Raw genomic sequence first — 23291 nt, 5'->3', positions numbered from 1 at the left:
GAGTAACATATACTGTTGTACTAAAAAGTCGTCCCTGTGGATTGCATCCCTGTGGATGTCCTTTTTTGCTTACCTTCAATTTAAGCACCAGTAGTTTGTATTATCCCAATGTTTTTTTTTAAAAAAAATGTGTGTAGGAAAGAAGCTCAAATAGGTACAGGCCTATACAGAATATTACAGAGCAAGAAGAAAAATATTTGAGCTCTTCTGCAGTTCTCTCTAAATCATTTATATAACCAACTATATGCATTGCTAAGATAGAATCTCTTTTGAACCTTAGTTGCTGTTTAATCTACAAATTAGATTTAAAGGAATGAAATATTAGGATTTCTATCAATAAATTTGAATAGAAATGGATTAATTTGAACTAATGGCAGAATAAAATGGTGACATTCTCACATTAAACATGATGATTTGGTATATTATATTATATATTCTCACTTATTTCATGAAGAGTAGAACTTTTATGAGCAGTAATTCAGAAAAATGGGAGCACGTTTTAATGGAATTATCCTCACAGCTTTCAAGGATTTTATTTCTGACACTGCTTTTCTTTCCTACACCTAGAATTGGTTTCTTAGTTATCATATTTTCCCTCAGTTTCAGCTCAGAGTCTTAAAAGCAACCTCGATTCCATGGAACATCACATACAGCGTTTGGAAAATGATATTAAGAAGTTCCCTAAAACAGAAGATCCGCATGATAAATTTGTTGAGAAGATGATAATATCCTTTCCGTATTAATAACAATATTTGTTTGCTAGTGAAATATGCAAATTACATTATTTTCTTTATTTTTATTAATCTTTTGTGCACAGGCTTTGCATGAGAAAACTACACAAAATGCATTTCCTCCCAGTTGTGTTATTGGGGGATGACTAGTAGTAAGTTAAGACATCACACCAAACTATTGTGTGTTAGGTAGTGTGCAAATACGTGGCTTCTTCATGTAGGTGTGAGCAGAGCCTATATCAATCTTATCTTAGTTGATCCTTCTCTGATAAGGGAAGATTCTGGGTGTGCGCGAATTGCATGTGTTGTAGGTTTCTCATAAGAATGTTCTGTGGATTGGTATTGTAGAAAGGAGGTTTTTAATGTGGTTCATTTGACACGTGTGTAGATGGAATCTACACACATATAAAAAGCACTGAAATGCTTTTTTTAAAAAAGTTTTGAAAAATATATTGAATTCACCATAGCTCACCATCACCATCTAGTGACACATTTGTATATTGCACTTTACAACAACACACTTAAAATGTTTTATTTGCAGCTGTATAGCTGAGTCCACAATCATCCATCTGTTTTGCTTTTGGTTTATTTTATGTTCCTCTTACTGATCAAATATGCAGTATTTCAATAATGCACTTGGGAAGAAGTACAGCTGTGTAGCAGCAGTCTGTGGCTGACAGCACTGAAAGTGACAACCTGCTTTGATTACTTCGTTGCGGTCCAAGGTAGAGTCACCTGATTGGGACTTCTGCTCCACCTGCCTAGTTTTGAAATGAAAGAAGTGAGGTAAGAAATTCTTACTATTTATGTGTTGCTACCGTTATACTATCATGAATGTTGTTGTTATATCAGCCAGCCCTCTGGTCTACGGCTGCCGTTGCTGAATACCAGGTCAGCTCCTCATTCATGATCTGATTGTGGATGAGGGGGCCAATCTGGTCTGTATCATGAAGACCTGGATGGCTGATCAACGTGAAATTGGTCTCGCCCAACTGTGCCCACCTGAGTACTCAGTGAAGCATCAGGGCTGACCTGAGAGTCAGGGAGGGGGAGTAGTGTGTAGACATTCCATCCATCTCTCTCTCCAGGTTCTCTGGGATATCTAGAGTGTGTGTTCCTAGAGGGCAATTGGGACAGATTAGAGATTCTGCTGGTTTACTGCCCGCCTCACTGTCCAGCAGTCTCCCTGCTTAAGCTGACAGAGCTGGTCTGAGAGGCAGTGTTGGGGACTCCCAGACTACTACTTCTGGGGGATTTCAACATCCATGGTGAGGTGACTGGCTTTGGGGTGGCTCAAGACTTCCTGGATGCCATAATAATCATGGGGCTTTCTCAGCATGTCACAGGCCACAAGCAGGTGGCAGGCCACACACTATACCTTGCTTTCTAAATTAGGCAGGAAGATGATTTGAAGGTGGGGGGTATTGTTGGCATCAATCTCTTGTCATGGTCAGATCACTTCCTATTGAGATTTAGGCTTTCAGTACTTCTGCAGAGGTTAGGAATGATGAGTATGGAAGATGCTTGTACAGTAGGAGTTCCTCGTCTGGTTCATTGAGATCTAGAATAATTTCCCTCAGAGAGCCTCAGAACTTAAGCTGAATCCTAAATTCAGCACAAACTCCGAAAATGTTTTTTTTTAATTGAACACATTTTTGCCCTGCTCCTCAGCCACAATGACTCCTAAATTGGCTTGCATCAGATCAACAGCAAATGAGTCACTGCTCTCAAACTTATAATCTAAAGGGCACACAGGGGGGAGAAAGGATAAGGACAGAAGAGTAAACAGAGGCCTTTGGTCTTAAAGCTTGTTGTAATGACCAGCTTGAATGGAAACAGTTTTAGAAAATGGATCTGCCCCACTTCTCATTTCCTGTTGCTTGATGGAATGGAATGAATAGTCATCCCTATGGATTTTTGTGATTCACATATCTTTTGAAACCAGGGAGCTGTCTTGTGGCAATGCATGATCCAGAAACAGTAACATTTGAGGTGGTGTATATTCTTATACAGAATTTGTTGAAATGCAGTGATACTGGGATTCATTTGAGGAAGTTGTCTATGTGAAGCCTGCATTGGCACCTTTGGTTCTACCTGGAGGTATTGGGAAAAGAAGTGTTCTGGGTTTAATTCTCACTGAGGAATTATACATTTGTCTGGATGACACCACCACTTCATGCTGCTGGTAGGGGTTCTCCTGATAAAATAAAATATCCACACACATAGAAAATGAGCTTTCTTAACATTTTTTTGTTCTTATTCTTTTGTTTATTTAGGAGCATTTAATCATGTGTTAAGGGACCCAGGTGGCGCTGTGGTTAAACCACTGAGCCTAGGGCTTGCTGATCAGAAGGTCGGCGGTTCGAATCCCAGTGACGGGGTGAGCTCCCGTTGCTTGGTCCCAGCTCCTGCCAACCTAGCAGTTTGAAAGCACGTCAAAATGCAAGTAGATAAATAGGAACCGCTACAGCGGGAAGGTAAACGGCGTTTCCATGTGCTGCTCTGGTTTGCCAGAAGCGGCTTTGTCATGCTGGCCACATGACCTGGAAGCTATACGCCGGCTCCCTTGGCCAATAATGCGAGATGAGCGCGCAACCCCAGAGTCGGTTACGACTGGACCTAATAGTCAGGGGTCCCTTTACCTTTAATCATGTGTATGAGCCCTCACCTGCAAAATGCGCCCCCACCTACTCCCGGCAAAGCTTTGCTTATTGGTGTTGTACAGTGGCAGCAGCTTCTGGCTAGATCTCATGAGAGTTTCATAAGATATTGCTTGAAGCCGCCACAACTGTGTGACCCTGGCAGCAGTGCTTCCCTACGGGGTTCCATCACCTAAGGTGGATGTTTCAGTCCGCCTCATAGGTGGTCCAGCCCCAGCCCCAACCTCTGTGACAGTTTGGCCTCAGGCATCTCTGTGAAACTGTTTTATTAGAATCTGTTAAAATCTGTTGTTAGCAGGGGTTATGCAGAAACGTAGCCAGTAGCTAGGGCTGTGTTACTTGATTCTTCTTTTAGATTAGGGATCGGAAGGCAAAAGAAAATGGCTACTAGGATGTCATGTTTCGCTTCAGTGATTCTTTGTTGACATGTGGACCACCTCACAATTTTCCTCTTTAACTCCATAAAACTGTTCTTGGGATGGATTGTGCAGGTATGCTTCTGTTATGTGAATGGAAGCTCAATTAGGTTTGCCACCAGGATTCTGGCAATTTCTTCCTGCTTTTCTGCTTGAGCAAACTCTTCCTTTAATAAGGCTTCTGCTAAAATCATCCTGGAAACATTCAACACTGAGAAGCCTAGCTTTGATAATTTAGAAAAAGAAAAGCAATTTCAGAGCCTTGTGAACTTAGCTTTGACTTCTTATATTGTTTCTCTCTTTCTTCAGGTAATTAAGGCATTTTAAAATGAAAGTCCTCTGCATTCTATATCAGCAAGTTACAGATGGCTGGTTATTCTTCATTATTGTCACCAAAGTGTAACTGTTTGTCCACATGGGATAGGAATTACATTAAATTGTGAGGGTTTTTTTTTATTCTGTGCGTCTCTTAAAGATAAAAGCAAAATATTTTAAAAGAATTTTTATTAGGATTTCACAGAGCCTAATAACTGATCTTTAAATACATAAATAATATAATGATTAAATGAATTCACTAGTTGGAACCATGTGTTGCTTTTCTATTTCTGTACAAACTATGGTCTACCAGTAAAGTCATTACCGGTATATATGACTTGTAGCTCATTTCTTTGCATTATTCTATTACTTAAAGAGAGGCTGCATTGTAACTTACCAGTTGCACTATGAGGGTCAGAGATCTTTTTGTTATAATTGCATAATTTTGTAATTGTCAATAATAAAATTTGAGATGTGAATGCTACACATTTCAACAGGAAGCCAGCACTCTTAAATAAAACTGTACCATTTACTTTTTATTTTACTAAATTATCTGTCCCCTCAGTCTTTTAGTTTGTGAGATAATATACTTTTGGATAATATCTGATGGGAAAACAAAAACAATTGAAATTCAACATAGATTTGGAACTACCACTATATTTCTAAGGGGAGAGGATATTTCAGATAATTGAAAAGGGCAACAGGTATCTGGCTACGTGCTATACTCTTATCTCCACAGTGGGAAAGCAAGTAGAAAAGCTGCACTTCTCCCATTTGTGGGCATAGTACTCAGAGTCTAAGTACAATTATTTCCAAAAGTATTATTCCAGAATACCCAAACATATATCAAGTTACAAAGTGTGTAGATTAGCTGTAGAGTTCATGGCTAGATGTAAGCCAAGACTTTTCCCAAACACTTGACATGCCCCTTGAGATCTCCTTTTTGAAGAGCTGGGTAGGCACATTCATTTCATTGGGTCTCATTCCTGAACCATGGGACTGAGCAAACAAGTGAGTAGACTGGGTCTGTTAACACCAGAACAACTTATGTCACATCCTTGGAGACAGAGGAGGGGTTGACACTGTCTGTTCACTATTGAATGTAGTCTGCGGTACATCTGTGGGGTTGAGGAATGCTTCGCTGGTAGGAGGTGAAACGGGGGCCAATTTGAGCAGCTCTTCCTTGATGCTTGAGTTGCCCAGTGAGGCAGGGCTCCCCCCCCCCAACAAGGTACTCAGACGCTCCCCAGAGTTCAGGTCAACACCTACAAGATTGGTAGGCCCCTCCCCATGATCAAGATTCATATTGTCATCATATTCCTCCTCTGACCAGTCCCACCAAGACATCTCAGAGGGGCTTATGACAGCAAACATAATTAGATAAACCCAGGCATAGGCAAACTCGGCCCTCCAGATGTTTTGGAACTACAACTCCCATCATCCATGACTATCGGTCCTGTTAGCTAGGGATAATGGGAGTTGTAGTCCCAAAACATCTGGAGGGCCAAGTTTGCCTATGGCTGATAAACCTGATTGGATAAATCTATTTCAGATTGGCTCCAGGACCAATTCTGACACAAATATGGTATTGGTCACTCAGGTCAATGACAGCTATTGAGAGAGAGATGGAGGAAGGAGGGAGTGCAACCCTCTTCATATTTCTTGATCTGTTGGCATCCAGTGTTGTCAAACATCTGAAAGAAGGTTTTGGGTGCAGTCATTGGGGAATCTGGGGCTTACTGCTGTATACTGATGACACCCAGCTCTACCTCTCTGTGCAGCTGTGATGGTGCTGAACCAGTGCCCAGAGATGGTAATGGTTTTGCTGAGAGCAAACAAACTAAACCTGAATCAGATGGAAGAACTCTTGGTGTTCCTATCCAGGAATTGTACTCCCCCTGAAGCAAAAGGCATGTAGTGAGTGAAGCTGCAAAATAAAACTGAAATGATGTCATCTGCAAGCCCCAAACAACACTGCAACGCTCCTATTCTAAGAACCCTGTAGCCCTGAACAGGATATTTAGGTGCCCAGAGAACAGGGTGATAGAGCATCATAATGTGAAGCGGTGTTAATAAGCCATTCTATTGTCAATTAATCAAGATTCTTAAAAGTGGTCCTATTTACAATAACTGGGACCCAGCATCAAATTTCAAACAAAAAAACCCTCCTAATCTAATGTACCATCAAACCATTAGCAGAAAAGTAAAATAACAATAAGAATTCCCCTAGAGATGCTCAGGTATTTGAGGGTGTCTAAAAATAGTTGTCTGGATCCAAGTACAAGAACTTGAGTAATCAGATGCATTCTTAAATAATTCTCTGAGGTAGACTTTATTGATTGATATACTTTAAAGTGAAGATTCGTTTGTTCCAGTTGAATGAATCTTCCTCCAATGAAATGGGGGCAGGAATATTTGGGTCCAACTCATTATAAATCATATACAATTGATGTATTTCCAAACCCTTTTAAGTGTTAAGAAATACATCTACAGAAAAAACCATCAAGCCCTTTCCTTATTTACTATGACATTTTAGCAGAGAAGACTATCTTGATTTTTTTTATCCTTTTCACTCACTTCTGGGAAGGCTGTAGTGTAGAATATGTTCAGATTTTAATGTTGGTTATAAGGCAGCAATGTAATCCTCATCTCGTTTAGACTTGACTGCAAAGGGAAATGTGCTGTGCAGGAATGGCATCTCAACATACTTTAAGTGAATTATTTCTCCATAATGAGCTTTGAGGAAATCCCAGGTGTTGATAGCTGATGGGGTGTTAATGTCATTAACATTCTGTCAGTATTCCTTGTCAGTGTGTTAATGATGCCCTGCTGATCTGATGCACTGAGTCCTCTTCCTGGAGTAAAACTTTCTCTACCAGTCAGTCAGGATTAGGAAACTCTTCAGCATGCCCCTTGGTAGGTAGATTTGTGTTTTTCTCTCCACTATAGCAGATGAATAATAATAAAAAATAAGTAGAATCCTTCAGGAAGAAAAATACCACAGGTCCATTGCATAATCCTCTAGAAACATTTGTTATAACTATTCTTGCTTGTTAAAATGTGTTGCTCTATCTTTTGTTGTCCCCTTTGAACATATGCAGGGACGCGGGTGGCGCTGTGGGTTAAACCACAGAGCCTAGGGCTTGCCGATCAGAAGGTTGGCAGTTCAAATCCCCCCGACGGGGTGAGCACCCGTTGTTCGGTCCCAGCTCCTGCCCACCTAGCAGTTCAAAAGCACGTCAAGTGCAAGTAGATAAATAGGTACCACTCCAGCGGGAAGGTAAACGGCGTTTCCGTTTGCTGCTCTGGTTCTCCAGAGTCATGCTGGTCACATGACCTGGAAGCTGTCTGCGGACAAACGCCGGCTCCCTTCGCCAGTAAAGCGAGATAAGCGCATAACCCCAGAGTCGTCCACGACTGGACCTAACGGTCAGGGGTCCCTTTACCTTTGAACACATGCAGCACCCTGATTCAAAGGAGTACATGTAACCCTTGAAATAGAGCAGGGGTGGCCAACTCCCAAGAGACTGCGATCTACTCACAGAGTTAAAAACTGGCAGTGATCTACCCCCTCTTTTGGGGTTCAGGTCAAAGTTCCTTCCTTTTTTAGGAAGGAGGAAAGCCCATTTTTGGGGGGTTCAGGTCAAAGTTGTTGAGTTTTTTTCAGGGAGTAGGTAAAATACTGAGGGTTTTTTAGGGAGCCACAGTTGTTCAGCTTCGTTGGGGGGAGCCAGTGATCTACCACAGGTGTCCAGTGATCTACCGGTGATCCAGTGATCTACCGGTGATCCAGTGATCTACCTGTTGGACATGCCTGAAATAGAGCATGGAATCTTGGCATTCTTTTTATAGGTGTGAATGGATTCCTTCTCATTTCTGTTCTTGGACTTGGGTGGGGAGGGGGCTGTATTATATATTTATTACCTTGCAGCATATGCTTCCTTTCATCAAATAGTCCCAGGACAGCTTATAAAAATAACACACTTAAAATAAGTATATTCTACATTAAAATTATATATACCGGTACACACACACACACACACACACACACACACACACACACACGTGTGTGTATATGTGTGTATGTATTTTGTGGGGCACCAGCAGCCCAATTAAATGTTTTGGCCCCTAAACAACCTTGTTGGATATTTGCTCTATATAAAAACAAAGCAAAAAACAATATCCTTTTTAGGACATGCTGTTGTGCACAGGGAGAGGTTATTATGCCATTCTCATTTCACAGAGAATGTAGAAATATGCTTTATTTAATTAATAATAATATTAATAAAATTTATTTATACCCCACCCTCCGCAGCCAATACCAAATATAAAACTATTAATTAAAATACAGCTTTAAAACAAGATTAAATACAACATTAAAATTAAAATGCAGCCTCATCAGAAAAAGGGGGAGGGGATCAAGTTGATTCCAGGCCAAAGGCCAGACAGAACAACTCTGTCTTACAGGCCCTGCGGAAAGAAATCAAATCCCACAGGGCCCTGGTCTCATGAGACAGAGCATTCCACCAATATTGAAAAGGCCATGGCTCTGGTTTAGGCTAATCTGACTTCCTTAGGGCCTGGGATCTCTAAGGTGTTGCCATTTGTGGACCTTAAGGTTCTCCGTGGGGCATACTGGGAGAGGCAGTCCCGAAGGTACGAGGGTGCTAATTAGGGTGTGGTAGGCTATTTATTTCCAGTGGGAGATTACTGACTGATTTGAGAGTGTTGTTTGACTTCATTTGAGTGAGTTACTGGTAGATGTGCTACTAGATTCTGGAATTAACCAAGGCCAGATGCAGCCTCCTGATTATGGTAGGCACTTACTGGGATTCTCACAGACTTACACAATAATGGCTTTCCTTGTCCTTCACAATTATATTGTCTTTGCTCAGAGCAAAACCAAATTACATATTTAGCCTTAGGGCATGTGCAGAATTCCATCTGAACCAAGCTTCTTTTCTTTCTTTCACGTAGTGATGAGAATAAGACCAGCAAAATAACTCTTCTCCTTGTAGCGTAAATCATTAGCACATTTACTTCTGGCTGGATGAACAGGAACATATTAGGAAATATATAAAAATGTGATATGACAAATACTAACATGGCAGCATTTGCCTCAGTGTATTATACAGCTGTATAATTTTATGTATTTTTTCTGCTATAATTATGACACTGAGAAGGTAGACACTGTAAACAAAAATTACATTTTACTTTCCTTTGGTTATTTTTATGTGGCTCCTTAGTGGGGGACACTGTTAGGGACAATGCTAGGGGAAAGACAGCAACATGGGAAGCAAGCAGTTTGAAAGCACGTCAAAGTGCAAGTAGAGAAAGAGGTTCCGCTCCAAGCGGGAAGGTAAACGGCGTTTCCGTGTGCTGCTGTGGTTCGCCAGAAGTGGCTTTGTCATGCTGTACGCCGGCTCCCTCGGCCAATAGAGCGAGATGAGCGCGCAACCCCAGATTTGGTCACTACTGGACTTAATAGTCAGGGGTTCCTTTACCTTTACCTTATGTTTAGCTAAGCTTGAGGAATTTTGTATTAAATGCCTGTGTGAACAGAAGGCAGCTTTTGCAGTAATCTCTCCTTCCCCTTTCCCCTCAAATTTGCTGTACTCTTCTGCCACCCAAAAAGTCTTTCCAGAAGGTGAGGGACCAACAGAATCCTATGGGTTGTATCATACAGAATGATTTGTGGTGCTCCACTGTTATAAGGATATTTTGCTCAATTTGGGGCAGTTTTCCTCTTCCCCATAGGAACACAGCCCACAATGTTAAGTAAGTCTGCTGATCCCTGAAAAGGTTTTGGGTTTCTTGGCGTGGGGGGTGGGGGACTTGCAGAGGTAGATAGAGAATGTTGTTGATGTACAAAATATTGTGACTGTGATGCAGATAATTGAATGGGAGTGTTGTTGCATTTCTTGCTTAGGAATCCTGTGTGATGTGTAACAAACTGGCTCTAAGAGCAATATGACTTTCCCAAGTAATTTATTATTATAGCAGTAGGAGGGGTCGCACATTTGATTGGAAGCAAGCAGAGAAAAATCACTGTACATGCTCAGTGTACCATAGGCACAATTAAAATGGCTCTTCTTTCATGGCATCCTGCTGTGAATATTTGCTTGTGAGCAAACAGTTGCTGAGATAAGTAAGGTGGTCAATGGAAAGTATGGTAATATAATCTTTTACACTTAATAGCCAAGGAAGTTGTAGCAAGAGGAGGAGCACTACCTTTAACAAAAATACTATAGGTTACCATTTTTGGAACTGACTGTAATTAATAGAGAAAGAAATGGGTTTCTGATAAAATCTGAGTAGAAGTCTAATAGCAAAACTAAGTATATTTGCATTCTTCACAGTTCCATGACAGTGAAATTAAACATACATTTATGTAGGATTTAACAAGATTGTGTAGAGATCTTAGTTGACATTAGATTCTTCCAGAGCTTATTGCCCCTTGTTTATTTGCCTCCGTCCCCTAGTGAAACTGGAAACAGTAAAATTGTGTAGTTAAATTAAGAGACACAAGATTTGCCAGCTATGATTAAGTATATCATGCAGGAGGGAATATCATAGCCTCCCACATCTGAGCTGTGCATTTTTATCAACTACACTTTAAGTGAGTCATAGGGATTCTCTGCTTCCTTGTACTACATTTTATTAAATGACTAGAAAGTCTTTAGTTTTATAAAACTATTTCTAGTTGCATTGTAATTGTGGGTGCATTTTTTCTTATAACTTCTGAGTGAATAAAGTCCTGAATGCCTTGTGTGTCGAATGTTTTGGCTCCCGAATGCCGCAAACTCGGAAGTGAGTGTTCCGGTTTGCAAACATTCTTTGGAACCTGGACATCGAATGGGGCTTCCATGGCTTCCGAACATTTTAGAAGTCAAACAGACTTCCGGAACGGATTCCATTCGACTTCCAAGGTACCACTGTATTTGTGTACACATAATATGTGCACATACCACCCAAAAATACTTTGCAGTAATGTATAGTTGATTACATTTCTTGAAACCATTTTGATCAGCTAAAAGATGGGCAACAGCTTTTTTTATATTCTAACACAAATGATTCTGTAAACTGAAGAAAATCCTAAGGAGTAAACCCTACAAAAATATGGAGTGGAGTCCCTAGGACAGTTGGATGGTGCCTTGTATGCCTCCATCTGACAACTCCTGGTGCCAAGCAAACCACTCTACCTTCCTTTGGACCACATCAGTGAGGTTGAGGAGGGGACATGTCATCTGAGCAGCCTAGAACTTCCATACACATTGCCCAGGCTTGTGCCCCAGAGAAATCACTTAGATGCTGCTAATGCAGCAGAAACCACACAGGAGACAGCTTTTATTCTCCAGTGGTTTAACTTCTCCCCCAGAGATGCACTCCATTGTCTCTTGCGACAGATGGATGCCAACAGGGTTTTAGTTGGTTTGTGACCACCATAGTGTGTGGTCCAGTGAACTGCTTTTATACTTGCCTGTAGTAGAAGTTCTTCTAATAAATACCAACTTCTATCTGTACGATCCCCCCTATGCTGTACCGCAGACTACTTTGAAGAAAGCCCCACTAGATTAGGCTATTGTGTTTCTAAATTGCCATTTGTCTCCTCTCAGCTAAACTTGTGTTTTACTTGATCCAGCCTATCCTTCTTCCACATCTCATTCCTGAGGTGTTGTCTTCCCACATAAACTTAATCTATTTGGCATAAGTTACCTCAAAGCACTTCGAGCACAGTAGCAGCTATTGTACTCTCTTCTGTGAAAGCACACACATAATCTCCATAACAGCAGAAGTATGAATAAGTTGGAATGAATTTCTTATTTGAGCTTCTCTTCACGCATCTTAGTTTGGAAGATATCACGGAGAAGAGCGTAGATATAGTTGCATTATTTGCAAAGATTACAAACAGATAGGCAGCTTTGAAATGATGAGATGTGCATGACTGTTAATTACATACGTAGTTCTATCATTTAGTTTATAATCTGCTCCTTAGGCTGAGTCTGTTGGTCTAGCTTTTACATCTATTGTTAAACTTGTTTTACATGAACCCAGGCATCCTCTTTGTAACAAAGTGAGTGATAGAAGCATAAGAACAACAGGAGAGAGAGATTGAATGTTGGGGAGAGTTGGAATGAGTGAGACCACTAGAAGTGAATGGTTGAAAGGGAAGCAAGGGAAAAGGACTGGTACTCTAGATATCTGGAGGAAAAGGGGTTTAGTATGTAGAAACATTGTTTTCCATTCTTTATTAAATAACTCCATAAGTATTTTTAATTAATATAATCAACAACAGGTTTAAATACCTGATGTATTCTGGTCTACTGTAACATATACAGTCATACCTCGGTTCCGAACACTGCAGGTTGCAGAAGTGCAAAATGATATCACGAGCACGCAGAAGTACCGAATCATGTCACACGCATGCACAGACGCAGTGCTTCAGGCTGCAAACGCTGCAGGTTGCAAACGTGCCTCCTGCACGGATCACGTTCACAACTCAAGGTATGACTGTATCATTGCACATTTTTGCCATGTCCTGCAGCAGCAATTCTTCAGCCATAGACTAAATCCTATTTTAACTGCAAATAGAGGTGCATTATCAATCAAATGGCTGGTGGGTTGCATTTGGATTTGTGGTCTCAATCTACACCCACTATGACTTCCTAGCTAACTATGAGTAAAAGCAGTGATATTATCATGTAGCACTTGTTAATGTAGATGGTCAAAATAAGTGGAGTCTTTAATTTGTTTTTATTACAGAATGAAATTGGGGGAACCTAAAAGAAAGGTAATGAATAGCAATATATTATTACCCTGACATGTTTAGTGGGGGTACTTCTGGGATCCATGTTGGAACCAACTTTATTTAAGTCCTTTATATGAGATCTGCAGAGAAAGCTAGAGAGAACTTTAATTAAATTTACAGATAATGCAAACAGTAGGGTGGATAGAGCAATAATAGGAAGCCTAGGGAGAGCTGAAAAATGGACAGGGAATAATAAAATATCAAAATATCTAAAATTTGCCCTTGCGATCCCCAGAGCAAATATGCTGTTCACATAAATGTAATGAAGGAATACTTAAATGTGAGATGATGACAAATACCATACAAATTTACACGTGTGAAGTGGCAGCTGAAACATCTTTGAAAGTCATTCAGGATGTGGATTTCTAAAATAACCAGGAATGATTGTATTCTTACTCTATATTTTATTCTTTGTTCTTCCAGAAAGTATTGGTAACTTGAACTAATAGCATAATGTGTAAATTAAGTTGGATTTCTAAGATATAAAAGGTTGCATGGAAATCTTACATTCGTCAGACTAAATTATTTGCTGTCAGAGACATACCTTGATTTTCAAAGTATTAAAATGGCTTAAATGTGTCTACTATAAAATACATTATATGTGCTTTAACATGTCTAAATAAAGATTATCATACCCTGTATACTTTCATTTACAAGTTCCTTTTGTTTCAAATAATATGCTGATATATCATATATATATGCACTTCAGACCAACTGTGCATTTCTTTTGCTTCAGTACAGAGCTGTTTCATAGACTTGCAGAGTTGGAAGGTAACTTGAGGGTCATCTAGTCTAAACCCCTGCAATGCAGGAATCTCAGTTAAAGCATCCATGGCAGATGGCCATCGAACCTCTGTATAAACCTCCAGTGAAAGAGAGTCCACAACCTCCTGAGGGAGCCCGCTCCACTATTGAACAGCTCTTACTGTCAGAAAGTTCTTTTCTGAGGTTTAGTCGGAATCTCCTTTCCTGTAACTTGAATTCTTTAGTATGGCTCCTACCTTTCTGAGCGGGAGAAAACAAGCTTGCTCCATCTTTTGTGCCACAGCCCTTTAGTTATTTGAAGATGGTTATAATCAGTGCTATTTTTCAAGAAAAAGAGTTGCCAGTACTCACCATGAACACCTCCCTTGTTCTCTTGCAATGGTGCAATGGTGCCCACCTGAAAGATGCCAGAACTGAGTTCTTGTGAGTTCCTACTTGGGGGGGGGGGGAGAGAAACACCCTGACTATAATATCTCCTCTAAATCTCCTCTTTTCCAGGCTAAACATACCCAGCTCCCTTGGCCTTCATAAGGCTTGGTTTCCATCCTCAGCACACATTACATCGTGTCAATATCCTTCTTAAATTGTGACACCCAGAACCAAGCACAGTATTCCAGGAGGAATATTTGGAAAAGTATCTTTAAAGAGTTGAGCTTTAAAGGCTCAACAAATAGTTTTGTGGATTAAAATATATAGCACTTAACTATTCTTTATGTGGTGTGGCAGTGAGTGAGGGGCAGATAGCTAAATCCCCCAAGTAAACCAAGCCTTGAGCATAGAAATTCACAGCAAGAATTTCATTTTGCTATTGCTGCCTGTTTATATGAAGTAATTTGATCCTGCACAGAATCTAAAAATGATTGAAATTTGTTGCCTACGAAACCATTTCTTAAAACTGAAATCATTCGAGAAAATTTGGAAATAATGAAACCAGAGTTTATAAATTTCTTTTGTAGAGGCCTAAACCTATCAATCATGCCTATTTCTCTTAGGTTTATACCAAAGTGTTTCCTTAATTGTGTACTGTAAAGTTCCTAGTAGCCCAATCGAGAGCTGTTAAGAGTTTTGCTGACCCAGCTGTTAAGAGACCCAGGTGGCGCTGTGGGCCACTGAGCCTAGGACTTGCTGATCAGAAGGTCGGTGGTTCAAATCCCTGTGACGGGGTGAGCTCCTGTTGCTCGGTCCCAGCTCCTGCCAACCTAGCAGTTCAAAAGCACATCAAAAATGCAAGTAGATAAATAGGAACCGCTACAGCGGGAAGGTAAACGGCGTTTCCATGTGCTGCTCTGGTTTGCCAGAAGCGGCTTTGTCATGCTGGCCACATGACCTGGAAGCTATATGCCGGCTCCCTCGGCCAATAATGCGAGATGAGCGCGCAACCCCAGAGTCGGTCACGACTGGAGCTAATGGTCAGGGGTCCCTTTACCTTTACCTTTATCTTCTTCTGTAGAGAATTAAGTTTTGGATAGTAAGAATAGCAGATTGGGTAGAATATTCATAGAGATAGCTGATATTGTACCCACCCAAGAAAGTTGTAGTGTCTGCCACCTTTAAAGATCTTCAGCTATTTTAAGACTATTTGCGTGCTTTTATTATTGTAGCTATAATCAGTGGTTATTTGTGAATGTGGGTGCAACAAAACCCCTAAGTATTCTATTGCTCTATTTTTAATTGAAATCCGAAGTCTTGGTAGACAATGGGTCAGCACACCTGGCTGTCAACTGGAAGGTTGGTGGTTCGAGCCCAGCCAGGGATGGCTGTGGGCTGGGTTCCTGCCTTGCAGGTGTTGGACCAGATGATCCTCAGAGTCCCTTCTAACTCTACAATTCTATGATTCTATGATTCTAGAAGGTATTTATCACTTGAGTTGTCAGGTTTATTCTGAAACTCACTGATTAAGTATTTTTGATCTTGTAACCAGATCCTGCTCGAAAGGTGTTGATGTATTGATGTTTCTGGGTTGTTGGTTTTTTTTTTTAAAAAAATGCTGTATCTTCTGCATACAGTGAAATCTTGAATTCTTTCAACCCTAAGTTAAATCCATTGATCCTTTGGTTGGTTCTTATCAACCTTGCTGTTGGTTCTAAAAAAAATGCGAGCAACAACAGAGATAATGGGCACCCTGGACATGTTTCACTCTCTAATCTTAATGCCTTTGAGAAATAACTGTTAACACACACAAAAAAAATCACTGTTGAGTCCTTATATAGGATGTCAAACCATTCTTTAAATCTGCCACCAGGAATCATTTATTGAAATGGTTCTTGCTACTCAAACACTTTCAGTTATGGAGGATCATATACTGGCATCTTGGTTTAGTAAAGAAATCTATCACTATGATTGGAATAATTTAGGATCCTTGGTTAGGAAGAACTTCAATTATAGTTTCTGACCATGAATCTGGGGAGTTTTTGTTTTTTAAAAAAAATCAAGAGAGATGTAGTGATCATTGTTATATAGTAATGAGTTATTTTATCACTGAAAATTTTTAGATGTTCTTTTTCCATTGTTCAGAGTTTTTCTCAATCATTTTTAAAAAACAAACAAACAAATAAAGGCTTTTGCTGCATTCCAGATTAATGGCCAGGTTACCTCTGGCATAATATTCTGCCAAAAAAACATAAATCAAGATGTTGTGCTAATATACATATTTTTATTTTTAATAAGTACATATATTAATTGTTATTTTTAAAAAATCTGTACTCAGTTAATCAGGGCAGATTTTTCATTACTTAAAAATTGTTGTTAATTGATTCATGTAGCCCCGTGATACTCCCAGCATGGTTACTCCATAATTATCTGAGTCTCTGTTCTTTCTAGCTATTCAAAAAGGACACAAATACCAGAGTTGGTTGGTTTGATCCAGGAAGCTAAGAAGGTACTTGTGCTGATGTTATTCTACAAGTATCTGGTATGAGGAAAAGGACATTCTCTGAAGAAGGTTGTTTGATAGATCTTTGTCAGGTTGTTTTGGGGCTTAGCAACAGTTAATATTTATTAATTTTTTTTAAGGGTTTTCTTGGTTTACAAAGATATGTGCAATGTCTCTCTTTGCATTTTTACAAGTCAGTTTCATTTGCCGAGGCATTGGTGAGGAGAGGGGAAGGAAAGTAGATGGGGGGAGGGGAGGGGTGGGGTTGGGTGACAATGTTTCGATTTTGCTGAATAAGTGTGGGGTTTTTTTTGTCAGCGTCGCTTGTGTAGGTTCTCTGTTGTTCACTTGTGTTCCTTTGATGGTCAGTGATGTTGGGGTTGGCCTAGGATATGGTTGTTCCTTTGGGGTTGGCTGTGGTGGTCTTTGTTTTGTGTGTGAGTGGGGTGGGTGAGTGTTTTGGGTCAGGTTAACCATATTGATTCGTATGCTGTTGGTGGATTTTTGTCATTGTCTTGTTGGGCTGTGTATGTGATAAAGGGGAACCATACTGGGGTGAAGCCGTCTTTTTCTATTTGTCCCCATACCAAACAGGTAATATTTGTGAACTTGATACTTCTCTCCTTGGGTGTTAAGTCTTGAAACAAGCATACAATGTTGTTTAATCAATAACATTTGCATGTACAATGAAAGGTAGGTTATAAGTTTTCTCTCTCTTTAAAATAAGCTGTCGAGCATGTTACAACAAATAAGGCAACACAGAGCCTTTTGGACTTTGTGAAGTCTCATAAATTTCCAGCAGATTGCTCTTTCATTACCTAAGAAGCTGAGATGACGAGTAGATTTAAGGCCTTTTGCCGATTCAAATACAGCTATGACCACTTTGCAGATACACCTATAATATTTTTGTAAGTTAAAAGGTATGAAATTAATTAATGATTAAGTGTTTTAATTTTATTAACCCTGTTCTAAGTGGGATAATGTTTTACATTTTTATATAGTGCACCTTTAAATGAAAAAAACTCTAAAAGTAAGACTAGCTTCTTCCTTAAGATTATTCTAGTTTTCATAATTAATGACTTTATTGCATTTTACATTATGTCCTAAAGTGCAGATAAAGCATTTTCTGCAATTAAATTAAAACAAAGCTATTCTCATTAAAATTAATGGCTACTTTTAGATACTATTTACCTCTAAAGAAAGTTTTGAAAAAGTGTTTTTTCAACTCATAGTAAACCTTTTCTCTTTTTTTTTTTTTGCTGTTTTCAAAAGCCACTTTCGCCAACAGAACAGTCTTTAGAGGTAGGAGGGGTCAGTTGGTTGAGACACTGAAAGTGTGGTTTTTCTGTGCACTTTTTACACTAATTTTGTTCTTCTGATTTCTAATAAGCTACTGAGACAGCTATAGTAGAAACAGACAACTTTTAAAAAACTCAAGATCAAGCCACCTTCATAGTAAATTGGGTCATTTGAACCTTTACTCTATGTAAACTGAATGCCACTCTGACCACTTTCTAGGATGATTTAAGTAGCTGCATTCAAATTATAATTAATAGTCCAAATTATTTGCATGCCTTTTTAGTTTATTGAGGGTATTATAATATGAGTAGGGAGATGAGAAAAACAGCAGTTGCCTTCACTTAAGAGTGTCTTAATCTAACACAAAATAGTTTGGTCTGATTGTGTCTTAGTAGTGGATGTTATTTCTGACATTGCTTCATATTATTAAAACTATATCTTGCCCATTTGTTTGAGTTTATGGTTACGTGAATACACAAGGGTTTCCATGAAAATCTGTTCATATGAAGCATTTGTGTGCTGCAAAATGGAATTACTCTGCTAGAGTCTTGATGGTAAAAACATTAGCTAAACATTTGTCCAATATGGTGTTCAGGGCAAAGATTCTGCAGTGCATCTGCTGTAGAGCTGGTGGTGCTGAGTAAGGTGAAAAGGGCACCTAGTTCACAGGATTTTGGACATGGCTTAATTCAAAGGAATCATTGAGATTTAGGGTTTCCTATTAGTATTCCTTAAAAGTTCTAATTTATCACCTTTCCTTGGATCCCAAATGCCCTGGAACTCAGATATTTTGGCTTCCGAACGCCGCAAACCTGGAAATAATTGTTCCAGTTTGCGAACGCTCTTTTGCAAACTGAACGTCCACGGGGCTTCCGCGGCTTCTGATTGGCTACAGGAGCTTCCTGCAGACAATCAGAAGCCACAATTTGGTTTTCAAACATTTTGGAAGTTGAACGGACTTCTGGAACGGATTCCGTTCGACTTCCAAGGTACGACTGTATTGTGGTCCTGAGCTGTTTAAGGCTTCATAGGTCAAAACCAGCACTTTGAATTGGGCCTGGAAGCTAGTTGGAAGCCAGTGCAGTGAAGTGAGAATTGGTGTTGTATGCTCAACTGTTTTGCCCCAGTGAGCAACCTGGCTGTTGAATTCTGCACCAGCTGAAGTTTCCATATCATCTTCAGAAGCAACTCAAAATATAGAGTTTATCAGAGCATAGACCTGAGCATAAGATGAGTAGAGAAATGTTAACATTAAGAGTTTGGCTGTAACCTATTGGCATTCATTCACTGTTGGGATAGAGGGCTGGTAGGGATTTGATGTTTCAGATAATTTTTCCACTTGTCAAATTGTGGGCCCAAAGTGGTGGCTGTGAAAACTATTGACTCAGAACCTATTTCTTTTAAAGCATGGTTACATGTTTTTTTCTTCTTGATTTTATTGTTTTATCTTTCTGTGAACCACATTGAGGCTTTTTACAATCAAGCAATGTATAAATTTTATAAAGTAAATACAATAAATAATATTTTTTTAAAAAAAATATTTTAAAACTGAAAAAGGGAGGGAACCAAGTCTATCAGGATGAGAAAATTGCCCTCAGGTTTAGAGTTTGATTGACAAGGGCACTGGTTGAAAATGCCATTGGGTCCTGTTCCCAGATTGCTTGGCATTTGTGCCAGATTCTCATCATTTTTAGTAAGCAATTTGTGACATGTTTTAAGTGTTATCCAAATAGTCATGTTTAATTAATGTGAAAGCAGAACACAATATTAAGTTTCATGCTGTATCATAAATAAGCATTTTATTTATTTGTTCTACTGATGAAGTTTTCTCTATATATTGTGGCAGGTTTTTTTTTGTTTTTTTTCTAATCTACTGTCCAGGGAAAGTACACCAGAGTTCCATTTTTCTTACCATATTTTGTGTTTGGTAAATTATTTGCTGCCATGGAGAAAAATTGTGGTAGAATGCTGCTTTCAGTACTGTATCAGAGATAATATGTGTATGAATACAGTCATACCTCGGTTTACAACCGCCCCGGTTTACAACCACTGTGGACCCATCTGGAATGGATTAATTCACTTTCCATTACTTTCAATGGGAAAGTTTGCTTCAGGTTAAGTACGCTTCAGTTTAAGTACAGACTTCCAGAACCAATTACACTCATACTTTGGGTTAAGTACACTTCAGGTTGAGTACTCCACGGACCCGTCTGGAACGGATTAATCCACTTTCCATTACTTTCAATGGGAAAGTTCGCTTCAGGTTAAGTACGCTTCAGGTTAAGTACAGACTTCCGGAACCAACTGTGATTGTAAACCGAGGTACCACTGTACTAGTTGCTAGAAATCATACAAGTGGAGAATGCTGTTGCCCTTGGGTCCAGTGTTCAGGCTTCCCATAGGAATATTGTAGGCCACTATGAAAACATGGTGCTGAACTAGATGGGCCTCTGACCTGATCCAGCAAGGTTCTTCTTAACTTGTTTAATTTTGGTTTGTATAAATGCAAACTTTGATCTACCTGTCTCTTATTTTGAACACATATGAATGCTCATAGGAAGTAGAGCCGTAGCAAACTTGCTTATACAAAGACAGAGCAGTAGTCATAGTTTTCTTATTTGAAATGTTTCTGTCTCACCCAAATTTTGTCAATGACTCAATGCAACCATCCTGGCAATATTAATAGAGAAGAGTTTTTCATTAAATAGAAATTGTGTGGTTTCATAAATGCAAACCATGAGTACTGCCTGTTAGTTATAGCCTTTACTTGAGTCTACTGTAGAGAATAAAGAATGCAAAGATGTACGGTATATATTCAGAAGAAAAAATAATAGAATGCTTCCCACAAAGGCTTTATTATCTGCAGTATTGGAAATATGTATATTTTCCAGTGTAGATATGTTTTATACAAGGTTCTTCTGAAAATCCTTGAAGGAAGAATCAAACAAAATGTTTCTTTGCCAAGATAGGGCCAAAGCATTTATAGCATGAACTCTGCAAATCACAAGTGCTTAAATTGTAGTGTATTTTTTATTTCTTTGAATGATGATGAATTACCATATTATACTTTCCAGAGATGAAAAATTATTTCTAAAAGAAACAAAACCCACGTTTTCATTTCCAATCTTTATTCTTTCATATCTTGGTACCAAAAGGTCACCAGGCTCTTAAATTAGAGTGTTTCATACAGTTCTTACTTTTTAACTTCAAATATTGGAGATGTAATTCATTGTTTAACTGTACGTGTTTAAACTCTTCTGACTTCTTTTTCAATCTTGCTCCCTGTTATAGGTGGGTGGAATTAAATATGCATAATTTGTCCATCTTGTAATATTCAAAATCTTGTTCAACCTTATATGAAAAAAGGGAAAGAGAACATGGATAACAGTCAGATTGCACATATTTGCTCCAGACACCATGGTATCTTTTATTACCCCTTTTTTCTGCCTTACACAGAATTCTGCTTCTGTGGCAACAACCAATCACCAGTCTATCCTTGGCACTATCCATGTGTAAGACACCCCTATTTTTTTTTTACATTATTTTTAGGAAAGAAACCTAGTCTTATACATGGAAAAATATGGTATATAGTAAAATAACTTTAGTCCCAAAGGAAAAGAATCCCACTGTGAAGTGACAGTGTGAGCATTCTGTGGCGTAGCTACTTATAATGCATTTTTGCTAGAGTATGTCAGCAGATATCATGGAGTTTTTATAATGTCAGAATTTGCTTTCAATCCACCACTTATCTGGCAATCTATTACATTCAGTCTACATTATGTACCAAATGTCTGTACCAGTGCACTTCAGCCATCACATTGACCCTTCTTAGCTTGTGATTCTTCTTTAAAGGATTAAGCTGCAAAAAGAATCCCAACCATGATTGGGATGACAGCTGAAAGTAGATCCCACCATCAGATTCCTTTGGGGTTCACCCAAGCTCTTTGAAATATTTAAAGGAACTAGCTGAATCGTGGATGGAGTACATCTTTGTACTCTAACTAAATTATACATTTTGATGTGGCAGCAGACACCAACTGTTTAAAATATTTTCTTTTACATTTTCAGTAATTATTTAGATGTGTATCAGGAACAAGGGACCTGTGATGATGTTTCAGATGTTGTTGGACTTCAGCTTCCAGCAGTCCTGGCTATTGGTCATACTGGCTGGTGCTGCTGGCTGTTGACTGTTAAAGCTTAACAACATGTAGAGGCTCCCCATTTCAGATGTACAGTCTGATTTGTGTTAAGTTGTCATACTTAACAAGGAGAGAGTCTATACTTCTTTCTCAAACGTAGACGGTACGGCACAGAAGCCCTAACTATTTCTATGCTTTTGGATACATGAATAAAATTGTAAACACCTTCAGCCCTTTATACTTGAAGAAGCATCTCCACCCCAATCATTAACCCAGACACTGAGGTCCAGCTCCGAGGGCCATATTGTGAGGTATGAAGTTACAGGGAACCAAGCAAACACCCTCCCACCAAATGTCAAAGGAATAAATAATTATACAACCTTCCATAGGCATCTGAAGGCAGCCCTGTATCAAGAAACTTTTAATGTGTGATGTTCTGTTGTGCTTTGTATATTGGAAGCCACCCAGAGTAGCTTAGGCAACCTAGTCAGATGGGTGGAGTATATTTATTTATTTATTTATTTATTTAGGAGATTTTGAATTTGACAGTAATTGATCAGAAGAGTCCTGTAATAAAGATGGTGGTGCACATTCCTGGCAGAAATAAAAGAGGGCCTGTTGTCATGATTCAACTGGCATGATGCCTTCTCCTCACCTGTGAAAGATCCTGCCTGCTTCTAGATCAGCTCATATATTTTCTTTCTGTTGTTTTCCTCCTCCTTTTTTCCTTCAAAGGAAAAAGTGGGTTTTTTGTATGGGAGGACTTCCCTTTTTTGGAAAGGGCTGTCTCCCTTTTTGTGTTCAATATTTTAAAATTGTGTGCGTGTGTTTCAGCATGTTCATTCATCTCTCCCCCTCCTCCCCATTTCCTCTATGCTGGCAGTTTTTTGTGTGGTTTCATCTCCCAATTTGTTGCAGTTTTTCAATCTTTTGAGCTGCTTTGGATCTCTAGGAATAATAGCAGTGCCAATCCAGACTTGCCATACTACACAAGTTGAGCTAATAGAACCTAGTCTTGAGAATTGTAACTAAACTAAACAGGTGCTTAGCATAAGCAAAGAAGTGCCAGAATACATGATATTTAACATACCACCCTGTTACTCTCTATGTTCATCTTCCCATGGAGTGGAGAGAGGGGTGGGAGGGGAGAGGAAACGGGGTCTGATTATATTGGTGTGACTGAGTTGCTGAACTCGTTCCAAACAAACTTCATGTTTATTGTAAGATGAATAAACTCTTGATTATGCCCTCTTAGAGAAAAATTGAAACACGTTCTACCTTCATG

General features: G+C 39.3%; 1 protein-coding gene across 7 annotated transcripts in view; it reads left to right on the top strand.

Annotated features, from left to right (window-relative positions):
- DIAPH2 (diaphanous related formin 2) overlaps positions 1 to 23291 on the top strand; it is a 352029-nt gene that overhangs the window by 193454 nt on the left and 135284 nt on the right. For all 7 annotated transcript variants that reach the window (XM_060270211.1, XM_060270210.1, XM_060270208.1 and 4 more), the window contains one exon: positions 601 to 726. In XM_060270211.1, the coding sequence (XP_060126194.1) occupies positions 601 to 726 (126 nt within the window). The remainder of the gene's footprint in view (positions 1 to 600; positions 727 to 23291) is intronic.

This window comes from Zootoca vivipara, chromosome Z (assembly GCF_963506605.1).
Source record: "Zootoca vivipara chromosome Z, rZooViv1.1, whole genome shotgun sequence".
In the NCBI taxonomy this organism is placed as follows: Eukaryota; Metazoa; Chordata; class Lepidosauria; order Squamata; family Lacertidae; genus Zootoca; species Zootoca vivipara.
This window is presented reverse-complemented; position numbering and strand designations above follow the sequence as displayed.